This window comes from Poecilia formosa, unplaced genomic scaffold (genome assembly GCF_000485575.1).
Source record: "Poecilia formosa unplaced genomic scaffold, Poecilia_formosa-5.1.2 Scaffold122, whole genome shotgun sequence".
NCBI classification, from domain to species: Eukaryota; Metazoa; Chordata; class Actinopteri; order Cyprinodontiformes; family Poeciliidae; genus Poecilia; species Poecilia formosa.
In genome coordinates, this window is record NW_006800061.1 from 226,792 (window position 1) to 252,816 (window position 26,025).

Below are 26,025 nucleotides of genomic sequence, written 5' to 3' on the forward strand. Positions count from 1 at the left end.
CCGGATCCTTTTTTCCAGCCTTCCCTAGTACACCCCTTACATCGTTTAGTTTCCATTTGGGATCAATTAAGTATTTTCACATTGAATTTGAAATACCAGTCATGGTTTGGTTTTCTGGGTGTGTCCCCTCCCAACCTAGGGGTCCAACTCACCACCAGGTGGTTGTCATTTCGCAGTTCAGTTGCAGTTCAATAAGGAGACGGTTTCAAGATAAAACAGTAGGTGAAGCAACACGTACTGTGAAACTAAGCGAATCGAAATGAAAAATCCAGAACGGCTGTAAAACACCGAATTTACTAAATACCATAACAAATACTGTGATAAAACAAATGGTATTCTCATGCAGCCTGAACGAGCTCTGCTATGCCTCTTCCTCGCCATGGCGATGTGAGCGTTATCTAAACAAGGAAATGCAAAAAGGTATTGATAATTGACATGAAACATTTTAACGAAAAGGAGAACAAATAAGGAATGCAGTGTGACGTGTTTTGTTGTCACTCCTGTCTCTTTCTTGTACACATTATGGCTAACAGATCAGAGGGTTCTCTCACTCTCTCTCTCTATAGGACTAAACCTTTGCCAACGAAGCATTTTAAATTATTTAAGAACAAAGTAATTTTCTATCTCCAGTGGTCATTGGACAAGAGGCGAGGTACACGTTTCACGCTAAATTCATATAGTTCACCAATCAAACAAGACAGGTCATGCTACATTCTAGTTTCTTGGTAAATCACTGATCACATGGTTTATGACATTCTTTGAGGTGTTTTACCCAGGGCCCCTCAATTACATACAAGGATCACAAGGTGTTCTTTATATTAAGGTATGCACATAAAGAGCATGAGAAAAAGAGAGAGAGAAGAGAGGAGATTTTGCATTGGGACCATTAGCTTGAAGCAGAAACTAATCCAGCAGAAAACGACAATGAACGCGTGTAAGAGGGGGGGAGAGGGGAGGAAATACTGGCAAAGATTCCAAAACCTTCATCTAATCTACGGTCACAGGGGTCAGATTTGGTGCAGGCGCCTGAAGATCAGCAGCCGCTCAAGTGTTAATTCGCAAGCGGTTTGCTGTAACTGCCCTTTGTCTAGCAATTGTCGGATCAAGTGAAGTCAGGAGACGTGTTGATGTTTCATTCGAAGCAGACAAGTTTGCTCGTGTTCTTTTGCTTTTTTTTTTTTAATTAAAGGTTTCGGTTAAGTGGGTAGCAGACAAAATAGAAAGCGAGAAAGAAATTTCATCTTTTATAAGACGGAATTAAGAAAGACCTGTTTTAGAAATAACTCATTTCCATGCAACAGGTTTGAATTCTCGACAAAAGGTCTTCCTGGAAAATCTGTGGCGATGCAAATGGGCAGTCAAACCAGGAGTATCATCTGGTTTAGCACACTTGAATGAGCAGATGTGAATGTGTCTGAAGGGGGACGATTCGACCGCACTAATCCGGTGGTTGTGAGAAACGCTGGCAGATGATCAACCGCACATTTTGAATGTCTCAGAGTTGTCATTCAAGCTCTGTTTGATGTTGAATAACTTCAGCGGGTGTTGCAAATGAGACATGATGTTGCGTCAGGCAGTGTGAATAGAAGGAAATGGGATCTTGTTAGCTAGTTTACGTCATTCGTGAATGAGAAGTAAGGCTTAGAGCAATATAAAGCATTACAGAACAGCACAAGGAAATAGTTTTACTTTGTCAGAGTTAATCCTCCGGGAAATAATCATTATCCAACAACCACAACCTGTTACATCAGTTCTGCAACTGCAGCAACATGGTTGATTTACCAAACATTTCTGTATTGACTGCGACGATAAAGGTTATGGCTTAAGCCCTAGAAGAGAAAGTGAACTGTTTTTTTTGTTTGTTCTCTTTAAGAAGCCAGTGATTTATTTAAAACCTTTTGCCGTGTCCTCTGGGATGAAAATCTATAATAGATTGTTGCTAAAATTACTACAAAACGATGATGCTTTAAATCATATGCTACTTATAAAATAGTCACCTATTTTGTTTTAATAAGGCCCAAATTGATGAGTGCCAATGAATGGTTTATACAGTACTTGCAGCTTTGACTATGTTTTATATGCCTCACAGCCATAATAGAGACAAAACCTGGGACTGCTTTGTGATCTCCTCTATAAATTTCACATTTTATTAAATGTTCTTGTTGCATTTCTGTCTTTAAACCCAGAAAATCTGACTGTTAAGTACAAAGCACACACCATAAAACAGAGTTTGTACCACAGTGTGCTTTTTGAAAGTAAAACAATGACTACCAGATAATCAGACACACAATTCTGGGAATTTTTAAATATGTTGAGTTTAGTAAATCACATAATTTTGCGGTCTATGGACAAAGAAGCATTAAGAAGCAGCAGTTTTAGGATTAGGAGTCAGATGTTTGAAAGTGTTTTAAAATCCTTGTTGTTAAATGCTAGTCTTCTATTTCTCTGAACAATATGAACCTAGAAGCAGAATATTAAAACTTAAGTTAAGCCAAATTAAGTAAAGTTCATTTATAGCACATTTCAGCAACAAAGTGCTTTACACCATGAAAACATAATACAGTAGCTAATCGTGAAACAAGGAATAGACAATAGATTTTGTCAAATGCCATCATCAAAATCATCGAGCAAATTTCAGAGTTCCAGTTATTATTAATTAAAGACAACTTTAAACAGGTGAGTTTTTAGCCTTGATTTAAAGGAACTTGGTGTTTCGGCTGTTTTGCGGATTTCTGGAAGTTTGTTCCAGATTAAAGTTGCTTTTCACCGTAAAAACAAAACGTGGCTTGGTTCTGGTTCTGGAGATGCAGGGTAGAATGTCCCTCAAAGACAGAGAGCTCTGCTTTTCTCAGCTCTTTATGAGTTACAGTTTTCTAGACTCACAGGACATTTTTTAGGTACACCTTACTGGTACTGGGTTGGATCTCCTGCCACCTTCAGAACTCCTTTAAATTGTTGTAGTATAGATTCAACCAGGTATTTTGGTCCATGTTGACAGAAATGCATTAAATTGTTAATGGGAAATTTTCAACTGCACATCCATGAGGTTGTTTTCTTATTCCCCTGTATTTCAGGATCTTGGGTTGTTTTGGGGGTTTTTCTGGGCTTATAGTTTTGCTCATTTTTTATCTTTGTTTTGCTTTGGCTATTCTTTATTTTGATTGGATCAGTCTTGTGTCTTGTTTTACTTTAATTCATTCTTAGTTTATTTAGATCCGTTTTATTATTCCTTTCTTGTGCTTGAGGCGTTTTTGTAATGATTAGATTTGCTTCCCAGTTCCCGATGCTCTCTCTTTTTCTCTCCCTCAGCCTGCCTCATGCTCTCCCCTCACAGCTGCAGGCCCAATTTTTAAGCACCTCTCCTTCAAGTTCTCGTTTTATCAGTTTTCATAAAATTATTCTCCTTTACTCACTGTCTTCTCAGCATTTTGGATCCTACTTCCGTCTTCACTACCACATTTCATGGCACCACAACCCCCAGTCAAGACTGTGAGCTGCTGTTTATGGAAGCTGCTGGAGTGCATTGACATTCTGCATGGGGTTATTTGAGCTTTGTAACATGGTGCATTATTCTGCTGAAAGTAGCCAATGGATAATGGATACAATGTGGCCATAAAGCGATGGAGACAGTTAATAGAAACAGATTACACAGTTGGTACTAAGGGCCCCAACAGGTGCCCAGAACATATTATCCACACCGTTGCACAACCAACAACCTTGAGCATTGGTACAAGGCTGAATGAATCGATCCTTTCACGACTGATCCCTCCATGTATTTGTTGCAGGTTAAATCAATGCACGCTGAGACGATGTTTTCCCAATTGTTGCCTTGAAAATATGTTCCCATACAATTTTGCTGAGCCAGCAGTGAGTCAGGACGTCAGTTTCGTCTTCTTGGCGTCCGGCGGCGACATCCGTTGTGGTCTTTTGCTGCTGTAACACATCTGCTTGAAGGTTCGAAGTGTTGTGGGGATGGGGGGGTGTTGTACTGGTTGGTTATCTGAGCTACTGCCAGTGTTTTGTACTCTAATACAAATTTTCTTTACAGATGTGACAAGACAAGGCCTCTCCTTCCACACAAGTGTTGCTCACTGCATGTTTTCACTTTTTCAAGGCATTCTCTGTATGGCTGAGTGAAGACTGAATGTGAAAATTCAAGTAGACCAGTGGTTTTTGAAATCGTCAGACCAGCTTTTCTGGCACCAACAACAATGCCACAGTCAGAGTTGCTTAAATACCCTTTCTTCCCCATTCTGATGCTTGGCTTGAGTTGTCTTCTGCATGTATAGATGCCTACATGCATGGATTTGCTCTTTTGGTTGCTATTTGAGTTAAAATGCAACCGAACCAGCCAACAAAGTGGTTCTTCTTTTTTTTTTTCCTCTAAATTGCACTACATAATAATTTGTTATATTTGATTTAACCGATTAAATTACTGAACACTTTGTCAAAGTGCGTGTTTATTCATATGGCTGAACGCCTGTCGGTCATGGAAAAGGTGAAGGAATCTATTTTCTCTGGTTCGCCGTCTTCCGCGTTACATTTGCAACAGAGAATCCAAGTAGTTGCGTAAGTAGCACTTTATGAAAATAAAATCCTCAAACTGTGGTCTAATTAACTCTCATGGAAACACAGCATTCACAACACTGCAACCTTTTCCTTATTTTATATAAAAACAATATGATTTGAAAATAAATATGCTTTACTGTTTTACATAGGCACAAAAAAAAAACATGTTAAAAGGGTAGAAGACACAAAAAATATCTTATAATAGAGGCTCTAAGACTGATGGCGGTCAGAATGGAGATCCAATTTTTTTAAATTTGTGGTTGTGCTATGGTAGTGTGTACTTAGCTGCTAGCAGTAGTTTATTGTAGTAGAGTAATTCCATTTTGCACAATGAACAAAAACACAAACTTGTTACTTTCTTAAATACGATTTAGTAACTCCTACCGGCAGGTGAACACTTTCATTCGACCACACATTCATACCAGACACACTCATCAAAGTTAAAACTCTACATGGCACTTGCACCCTCTTAGATGACAAGGGCTTGAAATAGAGATGTCATTGGTAAGGCAGTACAAATAATCCATTTAGGGAATGTTAACATATCATTTTTGATTTTTTTTTTTTAAAACTGGTTTTATAGAAAAGCACAGAGAGCCTCCATGCTGAGCATAACCATCAGTGACCTTACGCATATGGAAAAAAAAGACAGCTACAAGTACATAACACAGCATACATAAATAGACAAAATTAAATATGTGTACACGACTGAATACTGAAAAATACTCTATAACATTATAAATTATCTAGAATGGACGATGGCATAAAGGGATATTGACTATGTACAAGGACAGAGACGATGTATAATCAATGAATTTGTAGTGTTCCATAAAGAAAACAAGTTTGATAATCTCCTCTTTGAAGAGGAAACAAAAAAAAAATAATTTAAAAAGCACTCAAAGGATTTCTCAGTACATCGTGTCAGGCACAGTTTTCAAATGGAATCAAACTACAGTATATAGGATATTTTCAGTGGTTTTCTTGTAGCACATCGCAAAACATTAAATGCTATATCAACGACCAGTATCCCTTTGAAAGTATATGGCACCGTCATTCTAGAGTCCCGTCCGAGCGCAGTGTCGTTGGCGCGAGAGTCCACAGGAGTCCTGCAAATGTCCTCAGAGGGAAGCGTTCTTGAGCAGGGACAGTTTTCTGTCCGCTGTCCCGTTTGTCGTGTCCGTTTTCTCCAAGCGTGTCAGCCGACGAAAGTCCAACCATCATCTCACAAAGCAAAGCACACCCTTCTTCAGTCTCACCCGCCGTTTTAGAAGTTAAATATATCTAGAGGTTTTGCTTGTTATGACTGACGTACAACCACAGTAGACTCGTATCCAGTGAAGTAATCTCGCACAACGAATTGACAATAAGACCACATCTGCATCGAAAGCCTGTTAGAAATTCAAAACCACATGACGGCTACTTCGCTTTTTAGTCAAATGGTGGGTTTAGTTATTTGTTTCTGTAGCAGCATAACAAATCTGTACGTTATTTTTTTCTCTTTTAATGTGATCTATATACACACAGATATACAGAGGGAGGAAACTTCAGTCTTTCTCTTTGTTCTGTCAGTCCGGGGGGAATGCTTTCCAAAGAAAAGAGCTTAGGGTATAAAGGTCAAAGTGCTGTGCTGTGAAATATCTTTAAAATGTTCCTTCATCTTGTACATCTGGTGCTGGCACCTCTCTCATCTTCTCGGCTTGTCACATCTAAACAGGAAGAGACAACAAAAGATAAAAAAGGACATCAGTTAAACAGTTAAGAGCAAAGGGAAGATAGCCGAAGAATAACAACAAGAAGACAAGTGCCTTTACAACAGGAATTCAGAAAGTGAAAATCAGAAAGTGAAAAGATAGTGATGCCTCAAGCTTGCATCACTAACTAAATGTCTCACAGCTGTGACAACTTATTTGGCCACTTGGAGCAGCTATTGTTTGGTTTTAAGCAGTGGTTTAGCATTTGGTTGTTGTATTAAAAAAAAAGACCCATCATTGCTATATTTGAAAAAGAATAAAAAAAAATAAGTGTCCTTTTTTACACCAACATGGTGATATTAATTTTCTTCATGGTGACGAAATGGCTGATAAGAAAAATATATATAGTTTGTGCCACTGGAGGTGATAAGTCAAAAAAGAATCTTACCAACCAGAACAGAAATTAAAGCCAGTCAACACGCGAACAGCTCAGCAGCTTGTCAATCACAAATAAGCTCCTCGTCAATCTATATCTAAAAACCATAATTTACCAACTGAATATAATGCAATGCCAACAATGTCAAATGAACGAATCCCCTAAGGCACAAGGAATTTGTTTACCATGCAAGCCGGCGAAGTGAGATTCAATTTCAACTAGATCTCTGGAGTTTCTAGGGTGACGCTTTAGTACCAAATTCAGTCTATTGCAAACAAGTTTAATATACCATGAGCAGATCTAATTTCTCGTCCGCTTTTTCCAAACACATGATGTGACTACGACGTCATTCTCTCCAAGAGTACAACAAGCTCGTAAGGATTTCAGGCACTAAAGGAAACAGCTTTTGTTTCCTCATTGAAAACTTTAACACTTTATCACTATTTCTAGCACTCCGTCCCAAAGTTAGACCGCAGTTTTTCATGGTCAGAATTTGCCACTAACCAGTAATATGGTTTAAGGTTTGTAGCTACACCAGTCAAAAATGTTACTCTCTTTAAGTCAGAAAACTTATAAAGATGATACAAGAAATGTGTAGATGTAGAAAAAGGAAACGACATGCAACACAGGTACAATGCTCCACTGCTTTGTTAAGTCTAACCCCTTGTTAACACCAGGCGCAGTTGCAACGAATTTCTGATGTCTGTGTCGGTTGCGTCCACTCTGGTCTACGTCTCTGTTTTGACCAAAACTTTCCGCGGGGTTGCTGAGTCTTTGGAACGACTTGAACAAGAAGTCGGACTTGGAAACACCATTTCGACTAAAATAAACTTTTCTTCCACACTGGAACATCCACTACGTTGGTGGAATCAGCTGAGAATTTCTTTCATGGATGAAGAGAGATTAAGCAGTTGGGGGGCACCTCCCTCTGCCGACATGTGAATGTGGGCCCCATAATGTATTTTGCTCAGGCTGGAACGAAGTGGGACCGGACAAACAATGAGCTTCTTGTATGAGACCCTCTTGGCTCTACTAAATGCAAACGTATCTGCAAAACCATTTGGGAACTCTACGTGGGTCTTAGCTGGATATGAGTCTAAATTGTGCAACACGTCCATATTGGTTCTCCCTTTGTAAGAAGAGTTGCCATGCAAAAAAACAAACAAAAAACTATACAGACCATCAGCAGGTTCATTATGCAACATGTGGACAATCCCATCTATTTTCCTAACTGGATCTTGCATGACAGCATTGACAATGCCATAGATCATGGGCTGTTAAAATTCCCTGCAGGAGTTTCAGAAGTAGAAAGCAAGGGGAAAGTTTTTTTCATAACTTCCAGATAGACGTGTACCACAGAAACGTGATATTTAGCTTGAATTCATTCGACGGTCGCAGTCTAACAGCTGCTACGCTCTCTTTCCGAGGTGATTTCTGGCCGAGATATTAAACCAACAAAGTACCCAGAATACAATGCAACTGCGTCCAATGGAAACAATGGGGGTAACAAGCCAACTACAGTAGCTGCTACAAGTTTCACAGCTGAATGTTTAGTTAGTTGTGTTATTTAAGAAAAAAAAAAGCCATCTATGTCTTCTAGTTCCGTTTAAAGACAATCTGCTAAAGTTGACTTCGGCTAAAGCAGCAGCGCTTACTTGCAGGTCTTCTCGTTGAGCTCTAGCTGGCGTTCTTTACAGTATTCAACTGTGTGTTTGCAGGAGCACCGGCAGGTTGAAGGGTCCTGCACAAACAAACGCTTTCTCCTCTCTGCGCAGTTATCACAACATGGCTCACAGACACTGGACAGACAGAGACAAAGACAGAGATGGGGAGGAAGAGGGAGAGGCAGATTATAACAGGATACTATTACCACCTGCGACAGGTCGCCCTAAGGTCAACCCTTTTTTTTTTTTTAATGCCCCAGTTGCTCCTCCAAGCCACTGCCAGGAATCCCTGCATGTGACACTTTTGGCAGCATTGCACACAGGTTCCCACAGAGCAAGCAAAAGGAAAAAAAAAAAAAAAATCAAGCTTTAAAAATGAAACCTCATCTCCCATCCCTTCCACATTGATCGAACCACTCACAAAAAAGTTGGGTTAGACATGCAGTGAGCGAAGCTCTAGACCATTTCATGCACAGCAGAATGACACGTAACAGCACTGAGCTGCAGGTAAATGACAGCACACTTCTTGCTCTCGCTTGTCTGATAAAGAATACTCAAGGGTCTGTTTTGTGCACCATTAAGAACGTTTCAATTTTATTGAGTAAAACTGAAAACTGCGATTCTCACAGATAGACATGAGACTCAAAAACAGAAGCGGAAAAGGTTTTAAATTACATTTCGGAATAAGGCTCAGAAATTCCACTGACATCAGTGTACAAATAACAACCGAACATACAGACAGAATATGTTCACAATATCTGCACTGGAGAAACATGAGGTCATCTTTATGTTAGTTTTTTGGAAAAAAAAAAAAAAGTGAATTACTTGAACGGTCTCAGACACAAAAGTAGGTAACAAGGAAACAAACAAAAGAAAAAACTGTACTTGCCAAACAAATCAAAGTAAAAGCAAAAAAACGAAAGGAAATAAAGGCAATAGATAGCAATCATTCATATCTTCACATTACATAAAAATGTACCAGCATTTAGCTCAGGACAACAAAAACAGTTTTTTAAGATGAAAAGAACAGAGAGAGGCAGAGAGACACAGCAAAGCGACACAGACTCAACACTGAACACAGGACCATGATTACAATCTCGCTGATCCCAGCACAGATAAATATGAGGCAGTCTAAAGCCATGCTGGTGGATCTGTGATCTGCTGTAGGAAAAGGTCTGTCCTTCAGCTAGCAGCTCATTTCAAATCAGCTTATTACAGATTTCTTAAGCATCCCTATTCATCTTTTAAGCCAACAAGGTGTTTGATCCTCCGGTTTCTGCTGCTGAATCTGATCCCAATCACTGGTCTAGTCTTTGTCATAAAGGTGTGACATACTTGCAAATATCTCTGCACAAATTAGTTGGTGTTTTTGGAAACGGTGACATGGGTTATATGGCTTATTTTTACAAGGTCGGATATGACAAACTCTTTCCTGTGTGTATTATGTGTAAATTTCTTTGCAAGAACACATTAGCAGCAATACCCGGCAGACAGGCCAGCTCAGACACATGTGCTCTCAGAATTATGAAAAGCATGACTGACGAGACAATGTTAGGACAGTACACAGAAGTGACATGCTAACTGATATGGCCGACGGATAAATTAAATGGCACAAAATTAAAAAGGGCAAAAGAGCTCCTCCCAAATTAGCTTAATTATGAGAAGCGCAACACTCAGGTGCAGGTAGGTGGAGAAGGCGGAGCTGACATACGCATCGTGAATTGTTTTGTCACGGTTTTTCTTTCGCTTTCTCTTTAGGCCTTTGCCTTTGCCTGTCCGGGGTTTTCTGCAAGAGAAAAAGGACAACAACCCAAAGAAATGCCTGAGAGACTGGCGATAAAGATGAACTGGTACGCTGACATCTTAAACTGATGATAACTATAGCCAACATTGATATTTTTTGAATGATGGTAAAAGAAAAATGATTCGATTTGAATGAGAAATCCCTGCTTGTATTAATAAGAGGAAAGGCATATCCCAGTGTGGATAACGTACTTTCCTTGAAATTGGTAAAATAAGAGACACACCCAGATCTAGCCACATCCCACTGTTTTTTTAAATATAATGTGCTATCTGTGAGAAAATCATTTCATTGTCCAGCTTGGCTTCAAAGGCCTTTTTTTTTTTCCCCGGGATGATTGGTCTTATAAAATGGTACAATGACTCTGGAGAGAGTGAAACCAATTAACGGTTGTGAGGCTTCGCCGTAGGCGGAAATTTACCGGATGAATCGAGGACAAAAGGCTTGGACTTCACCAAAACGGCATCTTTCAACATTATCTGGGTCAACTCTTTAGGGCCGATTCAACTTGTTTCAGAAAGGGGCACAATGAGAACAAACAGAAGTGTGCTTATCAAGCGTACACAAGGGGCTAGATGCATAAACGATGCGTGGGCACAACAATCACGAGTGCGCTTTTCTTCCCAACGTACTAAAACTTGTAAAGGGAGATTGTGGAGGGAAAATCTTCCCAACATATTGATTACACCGTGTGTTTTTAAATTTGACAAAGTGAAAAGAAGTTTTTATCTTTCCTCTTGGTGTCTTAGTTTCAAATTCACTGGCTTTGTGCTTTGTCTTTGCTGTTGTGTTCATTGATATATCTGACATTTGATGCTAACAGAGCTTTTTATATGCAAATGACTCACGATTTAATATATATGTAATCACTCATGGGTCAAGATTGGAATGCAAAGCAGACTTGTTTAGTATGTTTGTAAAACAGGGCATGTACGTGCATTGCTTCACGAATGTGTTCACATGAAGTCCAAAAGACTTTGTTGAGTATCTACACGCAGTTTTACGCACTCAGCCCCTTGTGTTTCACAAGCGCAGGCTGGAGTTAGACACAGTTTCAGTCACTAGCTCGTGTTATTGTAAATCACGGCAGACACGTTAAAGGCGTTATAGTTTATGAAGTGCAAAAGGAAAACTTTAACTCTGTTTCTGTAAGGGAGATTTTGCCACCAAGTTTCCACATCAAGATATGAACCCACAACCCTCCAAATACTGGGAATCAATGGATGCTTTTTGTGTAGTTGTTTAGTTTATAATCCTTGTCTTTATTTCGCCAAGAAAAATGAATCGATTGTTGATAGTACTTGCCTGTATGTTCTATCTAAACACAGCCAAACAAAAACATTCAGTCAAAGTTCTGTTTCACCTGATTTTTGTCGAAACGAGTCATTTTAGCAGTTCGAAAGAATGATGTACCGATCACAGTCACACAGCAGCCAGATAGCTGGGTGACTTAAGGCCTATGCTGCTCGGCAAGAGACGAGACATTACCGCGTGAGAGGGACTACAAAACTAAAATGACTTAAATAATGCAGCTGTGGTTTGGGCAGAGGCAGTTTTTCTTGTGTCTGATCGTGCACGATTTGTTAGAAATCTGAAGTGGGCATGGTTGTAATTTCCAAGTAAAACCTATAAGGACTTTTACAGGTGTTTTGAACTTGAGTGATTGTGAAGTATGAGATGTAAAGGGCCAGAAAGAACTTTGTTCTGCAACAGGTAAAAGTAAAAAGTGATGCATCTCTCTGAAGTGGAGAGATGCATCATGCACCACATAAAATGCTATAAACACACGCCAGACTTAATTTGAGTGAAGACAGAGGAGATCATTGAACTTCAGCCAACGGGAGCTTCTTCAGAGGCGGTTATGATTGAAAGTAGAACAAAACGAGTAAGATGTCAGTTGCCACAGATGGGTTCTGTGGGTACAACACTTTTTTTGTTTTTTTTTGCATGATGTCCCTCTGAATTACAAGCTACATCAAATCAAGCCCCATAGTTTTACATCTCAAAGCACTGAAACAAAAATATACAAACATCTTTGTTCTCAATAGTGCGTGTTTTTATGAGGAGAATGAATTGTAATTCTGCAAAATGTTTGATGCACAGGTGAAAGCTGATTATTGCTATCCTTGGACATCTGCCATCATCTTACTTCATTCAAACAGAACTTTTTTTTTTCTTGTATTTCTGCCTGTTTTCATCTCTCGTTCTGCTTATTAACCGCAAACAGATTGGCAATGTAGGCCTTATTCGAGGGGAAACTTAACACCAGCCACAAAGACGCGAAGCCATGCTCACGGCACAGTGAGAACTTGCTACGTGACAGCATTAGCATGGTAATGTTTGGCAGCGTTCTATTCAACAAGTTTAGCCTTGTAGTTAGCATTCAAACAGTTGGTAATTGGTGTTACGGAGGCCTCACTGGAATGTTGGTTGATCATAAATCAAAGCAATTTTTGTTCACGAGGACCTTTCATAGGAGGTTGAGGAACTGATTCATTACAACGCATCTTCTGCAGCTCATGAATATGTGTCCCAGATTTTATCTCTTTCATCAAATATTTCACAATGAACGGCGACCATTAAACTCACTGAGACATTAGAGGAAAAGTGAGAGTTTACAAAAGCCAGGCATATTCCTCTGAGGGCTGTGGATGTCTAATGTAATCGCATCCAATGTCTGTGATGAACTTTCTTCTGGAACAAAGTAGAGCGCCGACTGGCAAAACAAGGCAAGGCTAGTATCGATGTTCCGCAAGCACTTCTGCTAGCAAAATCACAAATTTAGTTTTAACTGCTCAAGGAAACACTTTGTATTCTAGTCACAAGGTAACATTAACGGTCCGGAAGCCTCCAGTTGGACCAGAATGTGGAACAGGATGGTAAATATGTCACTAACCGGTCCACAAAACAGGATGTGTGCACATGTAAAGGCTTCCTCTTCATCTGGTCTGATTTCCTAGTTGGACGTTGACAGTTAACTCGTTTCACAACCTCAGCAGGATGACTCACCCTGACAAACTCTGGGACCTCAGGAGAGGCTAGCAGGCAGTGATAAAACAAGAAAGAACATCTGAAAGCGTCAGAAGCAGAAGTTGAATGACCCCCGGGATCATCCCTTTGTCGAAGCACACCATCAATGACAGACTTGTAAACAGTTGAGACAAGGTCAGAGAGAAGGTCTTAAATCTGAGCCTTATCTATATGACAGACAGCCCAACATAAAAACCAAAATATGGCCGACAACAACAGCCGTGCAGTGGAAAAATATTAACAAGTACCCACAGAGGGAGATTAAAGAGCCTTAATGACCGTTAGAGCGGCGACTCGTGTGGCGTGGGGCAGGCAGTATCACTAAAGGTGGACCATGAACCAAACAGCTTAACAGCACTTCAAAAAACACTTATCTATATCAGAGCAATTAGAAGCGGGAGGAACAGAAGTTAAGTCGGATGTAAACAGGTTGAGGCTAGAGAGGAGGATTATAAAAATGCAATAGGAAAGTCAGGAAAAGGTGTTGGTGGGGCAATGGCCTCATCAAGTCAGTCATTCACCTGTTGATTCAGTCACCACTCTCAGCATTTATCAACCGAACACAGCATGCTGATCCCAGATGATCCTATGTGTCGTATACGCTGAGTGTAAATTATTGCTATGGAGTGTTTTGTGTTGGATTTGACAAAGCATTGCAATACGCACACAGAAGGAAGGAAAAATCAACTGGTACATCACTTGAGAGTGTAGAGTGTAGTTACACAGATTAAGAGAGGGATCATTTGCAAAGCAACATGAGACCTGAATTCCCCCCTCCCGCAATGTCCCAATCTCCATGCAGAGAGAGCTGCAGTACTCACTTTTCTTTCTTTTCTCGGACTTCTGTCTTTAACCTGAAAGGGAGCAACAGAAATACGACGTTAGGACACAATGAGCTCTGCCTGTTTGGCTGGTGAACAGATGCGCGTCAAAACCATCGAGGTTATACTTCAGCATGGGTTGACACACATTAATCCTCTCAAATCACGTTACATCACTGCCATGACATTTACAAGAAACGGTGCTAAAACTAGCTTTCACTTTCAAATGCCTTTCACTGAACTTGGTCAATGAAACAAAGCAGTTGGGAAACAAAGCAGATCACTGTAGACTCAGGCACGGGAATTGGGGGGGCGTGAGGTGGGTGTGGCGTTCGTCGATGGATACATACCTACAGACACGTCCACAATTGAGAACTAAGAGGTTTGTTTCACTTTTTTGTGACAGGTCTTGCCGATAAGAGAGTGTGGAGCAATAACTCTGCTGGCAACCTCCCCAGGCAGCCGTCTGCCAATAAAGTTAGGAAACAGTATTTCCCCTGAGATGGTCCCAGACTCCTGGCCAATGTTTGGTTTGACAAACTGTTGCAAGATCCCCGCATTTCAAGTACATCGGATGAATAAGTTAAGGATAAATAATGTAAGCATGTGCATTGTTTAGAGGGCGACGCCTCCTGCATCAGACAGAGACTATCTGGTTATTGTGTCTGGATGCTTCAGCAAGGCCAGTGTTACATCTTGCAGGAACACAATGAAATGTACTTGCACTAAAATTTACCAGATTCTTTTTCTGACCTTGGTTCATTTCTGCACCATCTTTAAAGGAACTAATTTGAACAGTTTGAAGAGTCATAATGTTGATAAGATGGGAAACGCTCAATTAAAACTTGGACTTTAATATTTTGTAGTTGTCTGCTAAATGTTTTCATGAAATGAAAAAAAGTCTTCTATGGCATTGGGTTTTTGGTGGCGCACTTAAAAAAGCTGTAAAACACTGAAAATTTGAGTTATTATTGTATTTATAAAATAAAGTACATTTTCTTTAAAGGCTTTTAAAGTCTTGGTTGTATTGTGAATCCAAGCGAAAGGTTCATTATTTTGTCTGCTGCTCCTGTTTTTAGGTTTTAAATCGTTAGAAAAATTGTTGTAGTTAAAAGAAATCTTTTGAAATTGACATTAAAATAAATCTGTTTCTTACTTTGTGATTTTGTTGGACTTTTAGAAGATTGTACAATGAGGTCATAAATGTATATCTAAAGAGCTAGGAGGATAGAGGAGGAATGATAATCAAAAATCTAAAATGATGCTTTCTTCATTTAGGGGAGCAGGAACTAAAATCAAAAGAACTAAAATATTAGCCACCAACTTTTTTGGCCAATATAGATTTTTGTTTTTCTTTGAAATTTGACATCCCGAATCCAATGTTTTTTGGGGTTTTTTTCCTATGGATTTTAAGAAATAAAAGAGACAAAAACCATAGCAGTAGCCCTTTTGAATCTAACCGAAAATGGAAGAGATACAACATGATCTGACTTTTCTGATTTGTTATTAAAACTCAAAAAAACATGCATCCAATTATATGACACAGGTTTGTTGTTGTACAAACCAAAAATGGTGGGAGTTCTTATTATTTTTTATTCACTTAATTAGGTCACCTCCAGGTGGATCGTTACGAACATACATCTAAATGGCGACGCCCACCGTTCAAGGTTATTCACAATGAGATTTCTGACAAACACATAGGCAAAGTCAGACTCCAGTTTGAACTAACTGCGCAAACATGGGGCGTAGAGCAGCAGTTGTGTAACTTTGTGGGCCTTGGTCAGTAGTGTCCCTGCGTTGTTTGTTTTCTTTTCAGATTTTTCTGTAGCATGGGAGGACGATGCATGTCCCCTCTGAGCTGCTGCGTCATTACTCAAACCCCTACTACCATCATAATCAGAATGTGGAGAAAAAAAAAGTCTTCAATAGTAAACAGAAACTCAAGGACAGAAAAGAGCTCTGTCAATGATTAGCTGGGACACAGCTATTCATTAGTTGAAGATGATGACGTTTGTTCCAGTTTTTGTCACATTCAGATTTGATTATTCCAGTTTTAACACTTGTGTTCTGTTTTTAACATTAACACAGTCCTTTCTATGAACAACAGCAAATAAAACATGACAGAAGAAATAGGCAAATAAAAAGAAGCAGGAAGGCATTTTTTGAGTTTACTGACCTCAATTTAAAAGGAAGATTTGCTAAGCTTCTCAAATTAATGATTACATTAAGATAAGACGCTTATGTTACTTAATACTCCTTAATACTCTTTTTTTTTTCAAAATCTTTCTCTTTCTTACTGTTTATTCAATGTCACATGCTGTTCTTATTTTTTTCTTTAATTATGTAAAGCACCTCGAAATGCCTTGCTGCTGAAATGTGCTATACAAATGAATTTTGATTAATTGATTGAAAAGGCCCTTCACAACCTTTGTGTCTAACTGCACCAGCCAATAGCCATTGACCAAACTCCTGATACACTACGCCATCTCTAACTGTTACCATTTGTTGGTTGCACTAGAAGCAACATCTGTGCAATTCTCTGACTGACATTATGGCTCAGGAAGTGACCAAGAACAAGACTCCTACATAACCACAGTGCTCCAAGCCATGGCGTGTGGTTCCAGGCAGGACCTGTTACATGCCACAGAGCCGCAGCTATGCTGTGGAAAGATGATAAATTCAAAACTCGGCAAGACGTCGGCCGTGATATGTTGGAACCTGCTCAGGACTTTCCTTTAAAAAGGCCCAGCCAAGTGGAAGAGGGCAAGATAAGATACCAATCTGGATGATTTGCATACATTGAATGTGTCAGGGGCAACCTGCGAACAATGACTTAACATGACGTGTTTGGCTGACCTTGACTCTGCTGCACAATGGTGCAGTGATTTGCTTTTTAGAGATGCTGTGTGTGTGTGTGTGTGTGTGTGTGTGTGTGTGTGTGTGCGTGCGTTCGTTCGTGCGAGTGCTTGTGTGTTCGAGGTTTCTTACCTACACTCACATGCGCTGTGTTCTGTAAAACTCATGAAAATGTCATTTTGTTGCCTTTGGAGTTTTATTCTTTTAATCTGTAAAAGAGGAGAGAGATTTTAATTAGAGTTACTTTCTGTACTTCATATTTCTTGAACTTTTTTTTGTTTTTTACATTTCATTATGTTGCAACGATAAACATAGAAAGTTAAAACAAGCACAAGTTAAGATTTTCTTCAGAGACAAACCAGAATATCTGTGTTCAGCACATTTCACCTGTGTGCAACTTTGATAAAATAAATAAATAAATAAATAAATAAATAATAAATACTGCTGTTCTGTGGAGGTGGTGGCAGCATCATGATGTGGGGGTGTTTTTCTGCGGCTGATGGTTGAAAGCGTTGACCCATGGAGACAATTCAAGAGGTCTGACTAGTTCTTGTAATTTGATCACTAATTTTAAATAACTTTAAGGGTAAATCACAAAGTTTTGGTCTGAGCCTAAAATTCATTTTAACTTCAGATGTTATGAGTGTTAAGAGAACATGTTGGATTGTTTTATGTGATGGTTTGTGATGTTATCAGTAATAGTTTTCTAATCTGTAGAGGAGAGATGTCATTTAAGCAAATAGATCCGAGTAGTATGAGGTTTAAAGCAATTCATAGGTCCCCAATGTGTTAGCTGACGCTAACTACAGATACAATCCACTCTTGCGCTTCCTTCGCCAAGTCCGAGTTATTACACTTAAGTTGCTGTGCGCTGCATAAATCCGCCTTATCAATTGCTCCACTTCAGTCCACTCTAAGTCCGCCAGAGTGGAATGAACTTTTGGATTTTGTGACGCGATGTCAATTGTGCAATATAATCTAAGCTGGTGATTTCCCGGTTCAGGAGTTGTTTGAAAATTATCCCGGTGGACTCACGATCAGCTGATTAGGCTTAACCAGCTTCGGCTAACGCAACCTTCGCACAGAAACTCTAAAACTGAACGCAGAGACATATTTAGTCTTCAGTCTCATCTGAAAGTACAGGCCCACACCCTCTATTCGCACAAACTTTAACTGTTTCCTTTTGCGTCGTTTTGACTTAATAAACTTAGGGAATCTTTCTGACATGAGACGCTAGCTTGAAAATGTTTCTACAAACTTAAAGCAAAATGGAATCTGTCTATAATCGATAACAGTACAGTTACTAATGACAGTTTTAAAAAACCTCACTCCAGAAAGTCTGTTAACTGGTACCAGGTAGAGCAGGAGTCAGGAGGTACAAAGTCTTGATGGGGAAAAAAAAAACTGTTCCTCTAAGGATTTATTAACACGTTTTCTTTAGTTCTGATGCACACCAAAACTGTCCACATCAATTACATGTTTTCAGAAACAAATTCTGGCTAATTCAGATTATGTAAGGATATAATTTTGAAAAGCTCTTTGAGCTTTACGCACTTGGACGCATCAAAGGGGATTTCTAAATGCCACGCTCTGTTGGGCCTTTCTGTTCAGAGTCTCTAGTGTGAAAATTAAGACAAACTGCTTGGCAATTAAAACTCTGACGTGTTGGTGTTGCGCATACGAATGCTGACCTCCATTGTGACGTTATAGGTGGCTGTCGGGGTGCATTGTAGCATTTCGTCGCTGCAGCAGCCGGCGCAGCGCTTCAGCACCACGCAGGACGGGATGAAGATGTGCTCCACCTCCTCTGGATACTCCTGCAGGATATCCACCAGCAGCTCTCGGGGCTGACACAAACTCTTGTTGTACACCTCCATCAAGGGGATCACTGGGGAGACACAGGTAACAGGATCGGAGTTATAAACGAGGACACGCATCTGATTGGAAATTTGAATAAAACGCAGGCATGTTGTGCAGTGGACAGCATTCAAAAGTACTTGGTTTATATAAGAAAAAAAAACAAAACAAAACAAAAAAAAAAAAACGAACTGCCCCTCTTTACAAGCACTTACATAATTTATCATAAACATTAACAAGTTGTTTTATCTATATAGCTACAATTTAGACTTAAACATCACCTCTTTGCTCTGCTCTCTTTGATCATTTACATGCTACAGAGATACAATAACAACTTTTTCACCTTCAAACTACTCCCCTCCTCCCTTTTTGTCTTTGCAGGAGTCCTGTTCTTGTGAAAGACATTAGCAAACGGACTGACAACACCTCTGAAACATTGCGGGGGCCATAACTGAGGCTGAAACAGCCCAGAGGCCACTGGCCCTCAGGGAAACTAAACCAACCATGCTGTGTCTGAGCAATATCATGAAGCCTGGCTTGTGATTGTTCAAATTAGGTTGGGCAATGCTGGCAATTGTGCAAAATGAAATTTTTGGAGCCAAGAGGGTGACATTCCTTTCTATAAACGAGTCTGGTGACCATAACACTTTCCCAGGTTAACCTCAAGTGGGACTAGACGCCACAAATTACAGTTTTACAGGTTTAACTATGTTTACAGGTTTAACTGTTCTGGTTTACAGAGGAAAGGAAAAGCTAAATCTGAAGACACAAATCTCAGGGACATAAAGGGTCAGGCTACGTGGAATTCCAGTAGGGGGCGATAATTTCCTTTTTAATGTCAAGGTGAAATTCAAACCAGCCCTCTGTGATTGGCTGCGAGCCAGCAGAGAGCCCAGCACAGACTGTATTCCCACGGTGCCCTGTGGGACACCTACCGTCATGTGGACCTCTCTCTGCTCTCTCCGGTATGTGGGCACTCTGCAAGGAGGAAAAAAGAAAAGAAAAAAAAAGATTGCAGTTAGTTACAGTAGATTGTGCAAGAACTCCGAAAGAAAATGACCCTGCTATTGCCCTTTGCTTATCCAATTCTGAGAAAGAACATGTTTGCATTTTGACATTTCTGTGGAACGTTGCTAAAATAGAAAAGCAACACCGGACACAATTCTGGGGACAAGTCCTTGTTTTGTACCCTGTGTGCCATCATTCTTTTAAGTAGAAAACAAAATTCAGCCAAGAATTACACGGACATCAGCACACATCTTTTTTTATTTTTTTAAGGTTGGTCAGTCCTTGTTTTTATCTAGTCTAGAAAAACACCTCTAGAATTTGATATTCTTAGTCAAAATTTAAATTCAGTTCTAAAACTTTTGTTGAAAATCGCACCTAGTCACCCCACTTAAATCTTCAATAGAGCCAGACCAAACTATAAGCAAACTATGCTGCTGCTGAGAGCCCGTAATAAAGTCACCATCTTCAAAATGGTGATTTTCTGTTAAATTTCCTCTAACGGAAATGGAAAATTTAGCTTCAGTCACAATATAGAATACCAGACAAATGCACAACAGTTACTGTTACTGAGTAAAACATAAATAGGTTTCATGGAAAGGCTGCACTTTGGAGGGCAAAATGAGAAGAGCAGAGAGACTTATAGTCTCTCCACCGCTAATTTAAAGCCATTTATTTACAGTTGGTACAGTTGAATTAACTGCTAGTAAACCATGAAACTAAGCGTGTTAAATGCACAACATAAACAAAATCAAGGGGGAAAAAAAAGTCAAAATTCTGCCCAAGGCCCCAAGTAATCTATGACCAGCCCTGGTCCAAACACATTTTCCCATTGTTTAGAGGGCTTATTAACTATTATATTGCCGCAGGGTGTTCTTCCTTATGGAGCTAAGTGGACTCTTTGAGCAGAAGATATAATGAGCCACATGGAAGTTCTGCCTCATCAACTACGTGGCAAAACTTTATAAACTTCGGAACCGCTGTAGGTTTGGTTTCAGCTTCCAAACCTTTTTAATGTGTGGCTCCGCAGCCAACCACGTTGTAATAACCGCTGCCATTAAAAACCATCGGGAATGTCTGCTTGCTCCTCTCTGGGTGTAGCTGTCACCACACCAGAGGGCCAAGAGGATTTTTTTCCCCCCTTTCTGGCAACTTTCCATTTGTTCGTTACGCGTACGGTTTTGTCACCTCCTATATAGGCATACACACCCTTTTTTTTAACCCCCCCTCCACCCCTTTCGATCACATAGAAAACGCCCGCTCATCTCGCGCAATACCTCGCCAACATTGCACGAGAAGCTGCTCCTGTTCAACCGGCATGCGCTCAATGAGATTCAATTCATTAATGAAAAGTGTAGGGGGGGAAAAAAAGAGAAACGGCTTGTGCGAATGCAGGCTCCGCCCCCTTTCTGGTGGCGTGAGAGGGTCCAACCTTGTGGGCTGAGAGAGAAAGAGAGAGTCCCCCCAATTCCAACATCGTCACCCCCCAACCTTCCCCTTTAAACACCCACATTTACTGTATTAGGGTGTCAAGCTGCGAACACGGACCCTTTAACTGAGTGACGATATGCCGGTTGATAAATTAGCAGTTCGGCCATATGTATTAGTCAGACTCTGGAGCGAAATCAGGAATATTCAGAGAAAGGAAATCCGAGGACGCTGCCGCAAATGATCTTTTAAAGCCTTATCAAGGAGCGGAGAAAACGCGCAACCCCCAATGTCCAGCTTTTTTTCTCTCTTCTTCTTCTTCTTTTCCTTTTCACCTTGAAACCTTTGCTCACTTGCTTAATGATTATATAGAAAGCTTCTCGTCGCGTCTGCCTCACTCTGAAAGCCGCCACCGGGAGTGAACCTGCTCCTGATTCAGAATAGAGCCACTGCGACTTTAAAGCGTAATAATATCTTCAAGGTGGTTTTGGAGCCGGCCTACAATATACCCCCACCCCCCTCGTCAAACTTCACAACATAATCTTAAAAGAAAAAAATAAAAACAAAATTTGCAAACAAAACAAAACAAAATGGGCAGCATTTGTAGAGGAATCAAGAAAAGAATGATCCGAGCCACCCACGAGTAATTGGGGTTGGTTTATACAGTGTCAGCTTTGTAATGACTGTTAAAGCTCCCACAAAACATTTCGGCTTGTTTAAACATGAACGATGACCTAGACAGACGAAAGACAAGGGCAAAGCTACACATTAATGAGCAATGACTAGTGCATGTATTTTCCACTCCTTCCATTAGGAAAAGCACACACTCACACTCACCTTGACAGCTGACAGCGTCAAAAATAATAGTGTCAAACTGTCAATAAAGTTCATGGTGTTGGAAATCCAGTCCAAAATAAAGCAAGGGCTGAGCGAAGGTTTCCAAAACTTTTCAGCAGCCGATGCGGCTGTTTGTTATCAAGCAAAAAACTTTCTTTAGGAGGAAAAAATAATAATAATAATAATAAAAAAATAAAAAATAATAATAATATCAGAAAACAGGGGCCGGGAGGGGTAAATCCATTGGTGGTCCCAAGGTTGAAGCAATATGAACGTACACACAATCTTTTTTTTTAAATAATAATAATAATAATAATAATAATAATAATAATAATAATAAAATAATAATAATAGTAATCCCCTCTCTTCTCAACTGTTGCCAACGATTTTCAAGATATCCAGAAATGCGAGAATCCAAGACGCGCAACGTCTCACATCGTTCCGCAGCAGATCCTTATTTTCTCGCCACATTTGACGAATAATCCCATGCTTGTGGGCCAGCCGCCTCCAAGGGTCTGCCCATTAGAAACTTGCAGCTTGCTCCTATATTTGTAACTTGAAGCCGTGGAGCCGCTTGACGTTCACAGAGAAACCCGGTAAGGCAGATAGACAAAATAAAATAAAATGAAAAGAAAAAGAAAAAAAAAGAAGAGATCGTTGACTGTATATCGTCCCAGAAAAAAAAAAAGTTAGTCTAATTGCTTCGGGTGTTTTATCCCTGTGTCATTACGCTTTAAAGCGGGTCAGCAGGGGAACTGAGCGTGTTCTCCCCTCTCTCGATTTCACCATTCTGACTGAGCACTGCCTGCTCAGTCAGAGAATCATCCGGGTGATTGGAGGAGGCTCCAAAGTGGGTGGTGTCTTGTGTTTATTGTGTTGACACAGCACGATTGGGCTCCTGAGTCTTAGTTGAAGGTTTTGAACGCGTGATAGCATCACAAGCAAAAGCTATTTAAAAACTATCGTGTGTTCAGGTGTGTCGCTCTATTTTTTCCCTTTACACATTATCTGTACGTGACAAAAGGCAGATAATACCTTGTGGTCTCAACCACAAAATCAGGGTGCACAAAAGCAGCACCCTCATTTTGTGGTTGAGATATTTCAATACCACCATACCCTTGATGTAATTTTTTTGATAGGGCATATAATTGCTTAGCTTAGACCTTCAATTGTAAATTTAGTGTATAATTAAAGAGACCACGTCCTGTGATCATGAAACAAATATGGAAAACTGAAAAGTCTGAAGCGTTTCAAAGTAAATGTGAAGCAATAAAGATATAGTTTTAAAATTTGACTTTTGAAAACATGCAGATGACGTCTCTTATCTAGACTACTTGGTCGCAGAAGTAAAAAGCTAATTGCTAGTCCAAGAGAGGCCAGGATATGGACATCTCCAAATGTTCCCCAATGGTTTAGTGTTTTACGCAAACACTATTCAATCATTGTCATGCTTATATTGGTAAACAAACAAAACAAAAAAAGTTCAGAAATGTCCATGGTTTTGAGATTTGAGTTATTTTTATGACATTAGAGTGCTTCGGTGTTGACCTCTGTCTGAGCTGTATACCTTTAAGGTCTTGGACCAACTCATCTGGATTTCTGCCATCTTTAAACAACTCCAAATACAAAAATCTTAATGCCATTTACATCAATACAATATGAAAACTATTCAATGTTTCCATTGGACTATTACTTACCCAGAAAGCTAAAGATTATAAGGGAAATAAAGTTGAGACCGAAACATATGAATTCATACAAAATGAAGCAATATTCCCGTCGCATGTTATTGTTGACGTCAAAACATTTTGCGCATGCGTACGATGGTGGAGGGCAAAAGGCTATTCTTTTATACCGCCCATAGTCGCACTGACGCTGTAGAACAATTGGGTTAAAATGAAACCGGATGATCAGTCAGAGTTGGTGTGTGGGCCGCCATTTTAAAAAAAAATATTATTATTATTATTTTTATTTTTTTTTAACTGAACCGAAACACAACGTTTTCCTGAACTTGTTATCTAGTTGTCGTAGTGTTGCCAATTAGCAACAAAGCCCTGCGTCCTTTTTTCTTTAATATATCATGCGCGCATTTAAGATTTAGCGCGTTATCACATGCGTTACCTTTAAACCAGTGGTAGTCGTCGTCTTCATGCCCTCCAGCCGGGTGCTGGGGGAATTGGGGGAAAGGGTGAGGAGGGATGACGCCCTGACGTCACGTTGCCACGAATTCTCTGCTGGTGGTAGGAAATTACCTGCTTGTAGCGCATCACCAGAACTTCTTCAGAAATTCACAACTATCCCTTTAAGATGCGTTGATAAGCACCACTCAGTTTCCATAGACCGTAATAAATTAGGTTTTAGTTTGACAAGGACGTTTATTTATAAAGTTAACCGTTGGAAACAAACGAAATTGATTTAATTTTTTTTAATGGTTTTGTTTTTCATTGATTTGTGTGAAATCTAATTTTAGGAGAGCTCAGACGCTCAGGTCGCAGCAAGAGCGCCACAGCATTCTGATTTCCACTTCCAGCTGATGACAGGGTGGGGGGATATTTTCCAGTCTTGTGGCTTTACCCCTCGTTGCGCGCCTTCAGCAGCCTCACCCTCTCTTTCCATGAAAGCAGGAGTCCGAGCTGGCAGTGGCAGGGGAGAGTGTGTGGCCGCCAAACACGTAGCTTAATTGGCTGCGTGCGTCGCAAAACGTTGCCTGAAACCGCCGCGCGACGCAAGTCCGGAGTTTTTTTTCTCCTCACTGGCGCACAAGGCAGTCGGAAAGCGCGTCGTGACTTCCTGTGTGTCGAATGGATTTTCTGTGTCATCCGGTGTTCGCGGTCGGGAGAGAGACGAGCCACCTGACCGGTCTGACCGCATCCTCTTTGTTCTGCAGGGGGAAGAGCTGAGACATCCCGGGGAAAGAGTAAACGGAAGGAGTGAGAAGGCTAGGGGGGATGCGCTATATCAGACAGCCCGGAAATGCACCTTCATTAAAATTATTACCTGAGAATGACAAAAAAAAAAAAAAAAAAAAAAAAAAAAAAAAAAAAAAAAAAAGGGAAATGGGTGACAGACAGTAACGGATTATGACATAAGCCTCACATCCTAGAAGACGAATTTTAAAATTGTCCAGCTTCAAATTATGTAGAAAAGTTGTAAGGCAGATCTACTGAGAGTCAAGAGAGAAATCAGTACTGCAATACCACTATGACAGCATGACTTCATTAAATAATTATTTAGACAACTTGGGTTTTGTAGCCAGTGGTGTTTTTCTTTTTTAATGGCTCAGTGCCATGGAAATGACTGGAAGTGACTGGAGTACCTATTTCTTAAGAAAAATTGTGATGCACACAAATTGAGAGGAGGGAAACAAAGAAAACATAGCTGGCTAATGATGTAGGTGGTGTATGATTTAGATTCCTATTTGCTGCTAATATACTGGAAATGTCATTGGGGTGCAAATAAAGGATTTTCTATTTGATTCTTCTCTATTCGTTGCTAAATAGCTAATTTCAGATTACATTTCAAAGGAATCTGAAATGTATTTTACAATCTGTAATCTTAAATTTGGGAAACAAATATATTTTTTAATACACTAAACAGAGATTCTTAAAAAAACATCTGTTTTTAAAACAAAGAACATTCTAATGTATTTTTTTGGCATTAATACTCCTGTCTGTTGCTCTGTCTAGAGAGAGGATCTATGACTTTGTAAGGTGATGATGATGTACACACTTTATATATAAAGTCAAAAATGCTGTTGAGTTCAAAAAAGAGGTATTTCATCATATCAAAGTACATAATTTCACCAGTTGCACTATATTATAATGTTCTTCTCTATGTCTAAATTCTTTACTTTCAGTGAAATAAGCAAAAGTTTATGCCTTTGATTAATTTTGTTTACATTTTATTACATTATCTATAACAACCATGTTGATAATGAAAATTAAAAAAATATATACAATGGCCTAATAGCTGCACCATCTAATTAGACATTATCTTCCCTACTGGCTATCTTTGTATAGAAATGATGCCCTCT

The 26,025-nt window shown here is 39.8% G+C and overlaps 1 protein-coding gene across 4 annotated transcripts; it reads right to left on the reverse strand.

Moving 5' to 3' along the window:
• Positions 1-4,443: 4,443 nt before the first annotated feature.
• Positions 4,444-23,009, reverse strand: vegfab (vascular endothelial growth factor Ab). 4 transcript variants are annotated; one of them, XM_007560939.2, is made up of 8 exons: positions 21,996-23,001; positions 19,661-19,703; positions 18,560-18,756; positions 17,001-17,077; positions 14,013-14,045; positions 10,072-10,146; positions 8,352-8,495; positions 4,444-6,275 (listed from the first exon to the last, which is right to left on the reverse strand). In XM_007560939.2, the coding sequence occupies exons 1-8, from the start codon at positions 22,047-22,049 to the stop codon at positions 6,254-6,256; spliced, it is 645 nt and encodes a 214-aa protein (XP_007561001.1). In that variant the 5' UTR covers positions 22,050-23,001; the 3' UTR covers positions 4,444-6,253. The 4 variants fall into 4 exon arrangements, with proteins under 4 accessions (XP_007561001.1, XP_007561002.1, XP_007560998.1 ...); XM_007560940.2 differs by lacking the exon at positions 10,072-10,146 and having other exon boundaries at positions 21,996-22,995; XM_007560936.2 differs by lacking the exon at positions 21,996-23,001 and having other exon boundaries at positions 19,661-20,858.
• Between the last annotated feature and the right edge of the window lie 3,016 nt (positions 23,010-26,025).

What these genes read in the sequence shown, in the direction of transcription:
- vegfab (XM_007560936.2), bottom strand. Translation starts at nt 19,835, where the DNA reads ATGCAAACATGTTCTTTCTCAGAATTGGATAAGCAAAGGGCAATAGCA. An exon ending in CACAGCGCATGTGAGTGTAG is followed by an intron (nt 14,046 to 17,000) that starts GTAAGAAACCTC and finishes GCTCCCTTTCAG; the next exon opens with GTTAAAGACAGAAGTCCGAG. An exon ending in GTCCGAGAAAAGAAAGAAAA is followed by an intron (nt 10,147 to 14,012) that starts GTGAGTACTGCA and finishes TTTCTCTTGCAG; the next exon opens with AAAACCCCGGACAGGCAAAG.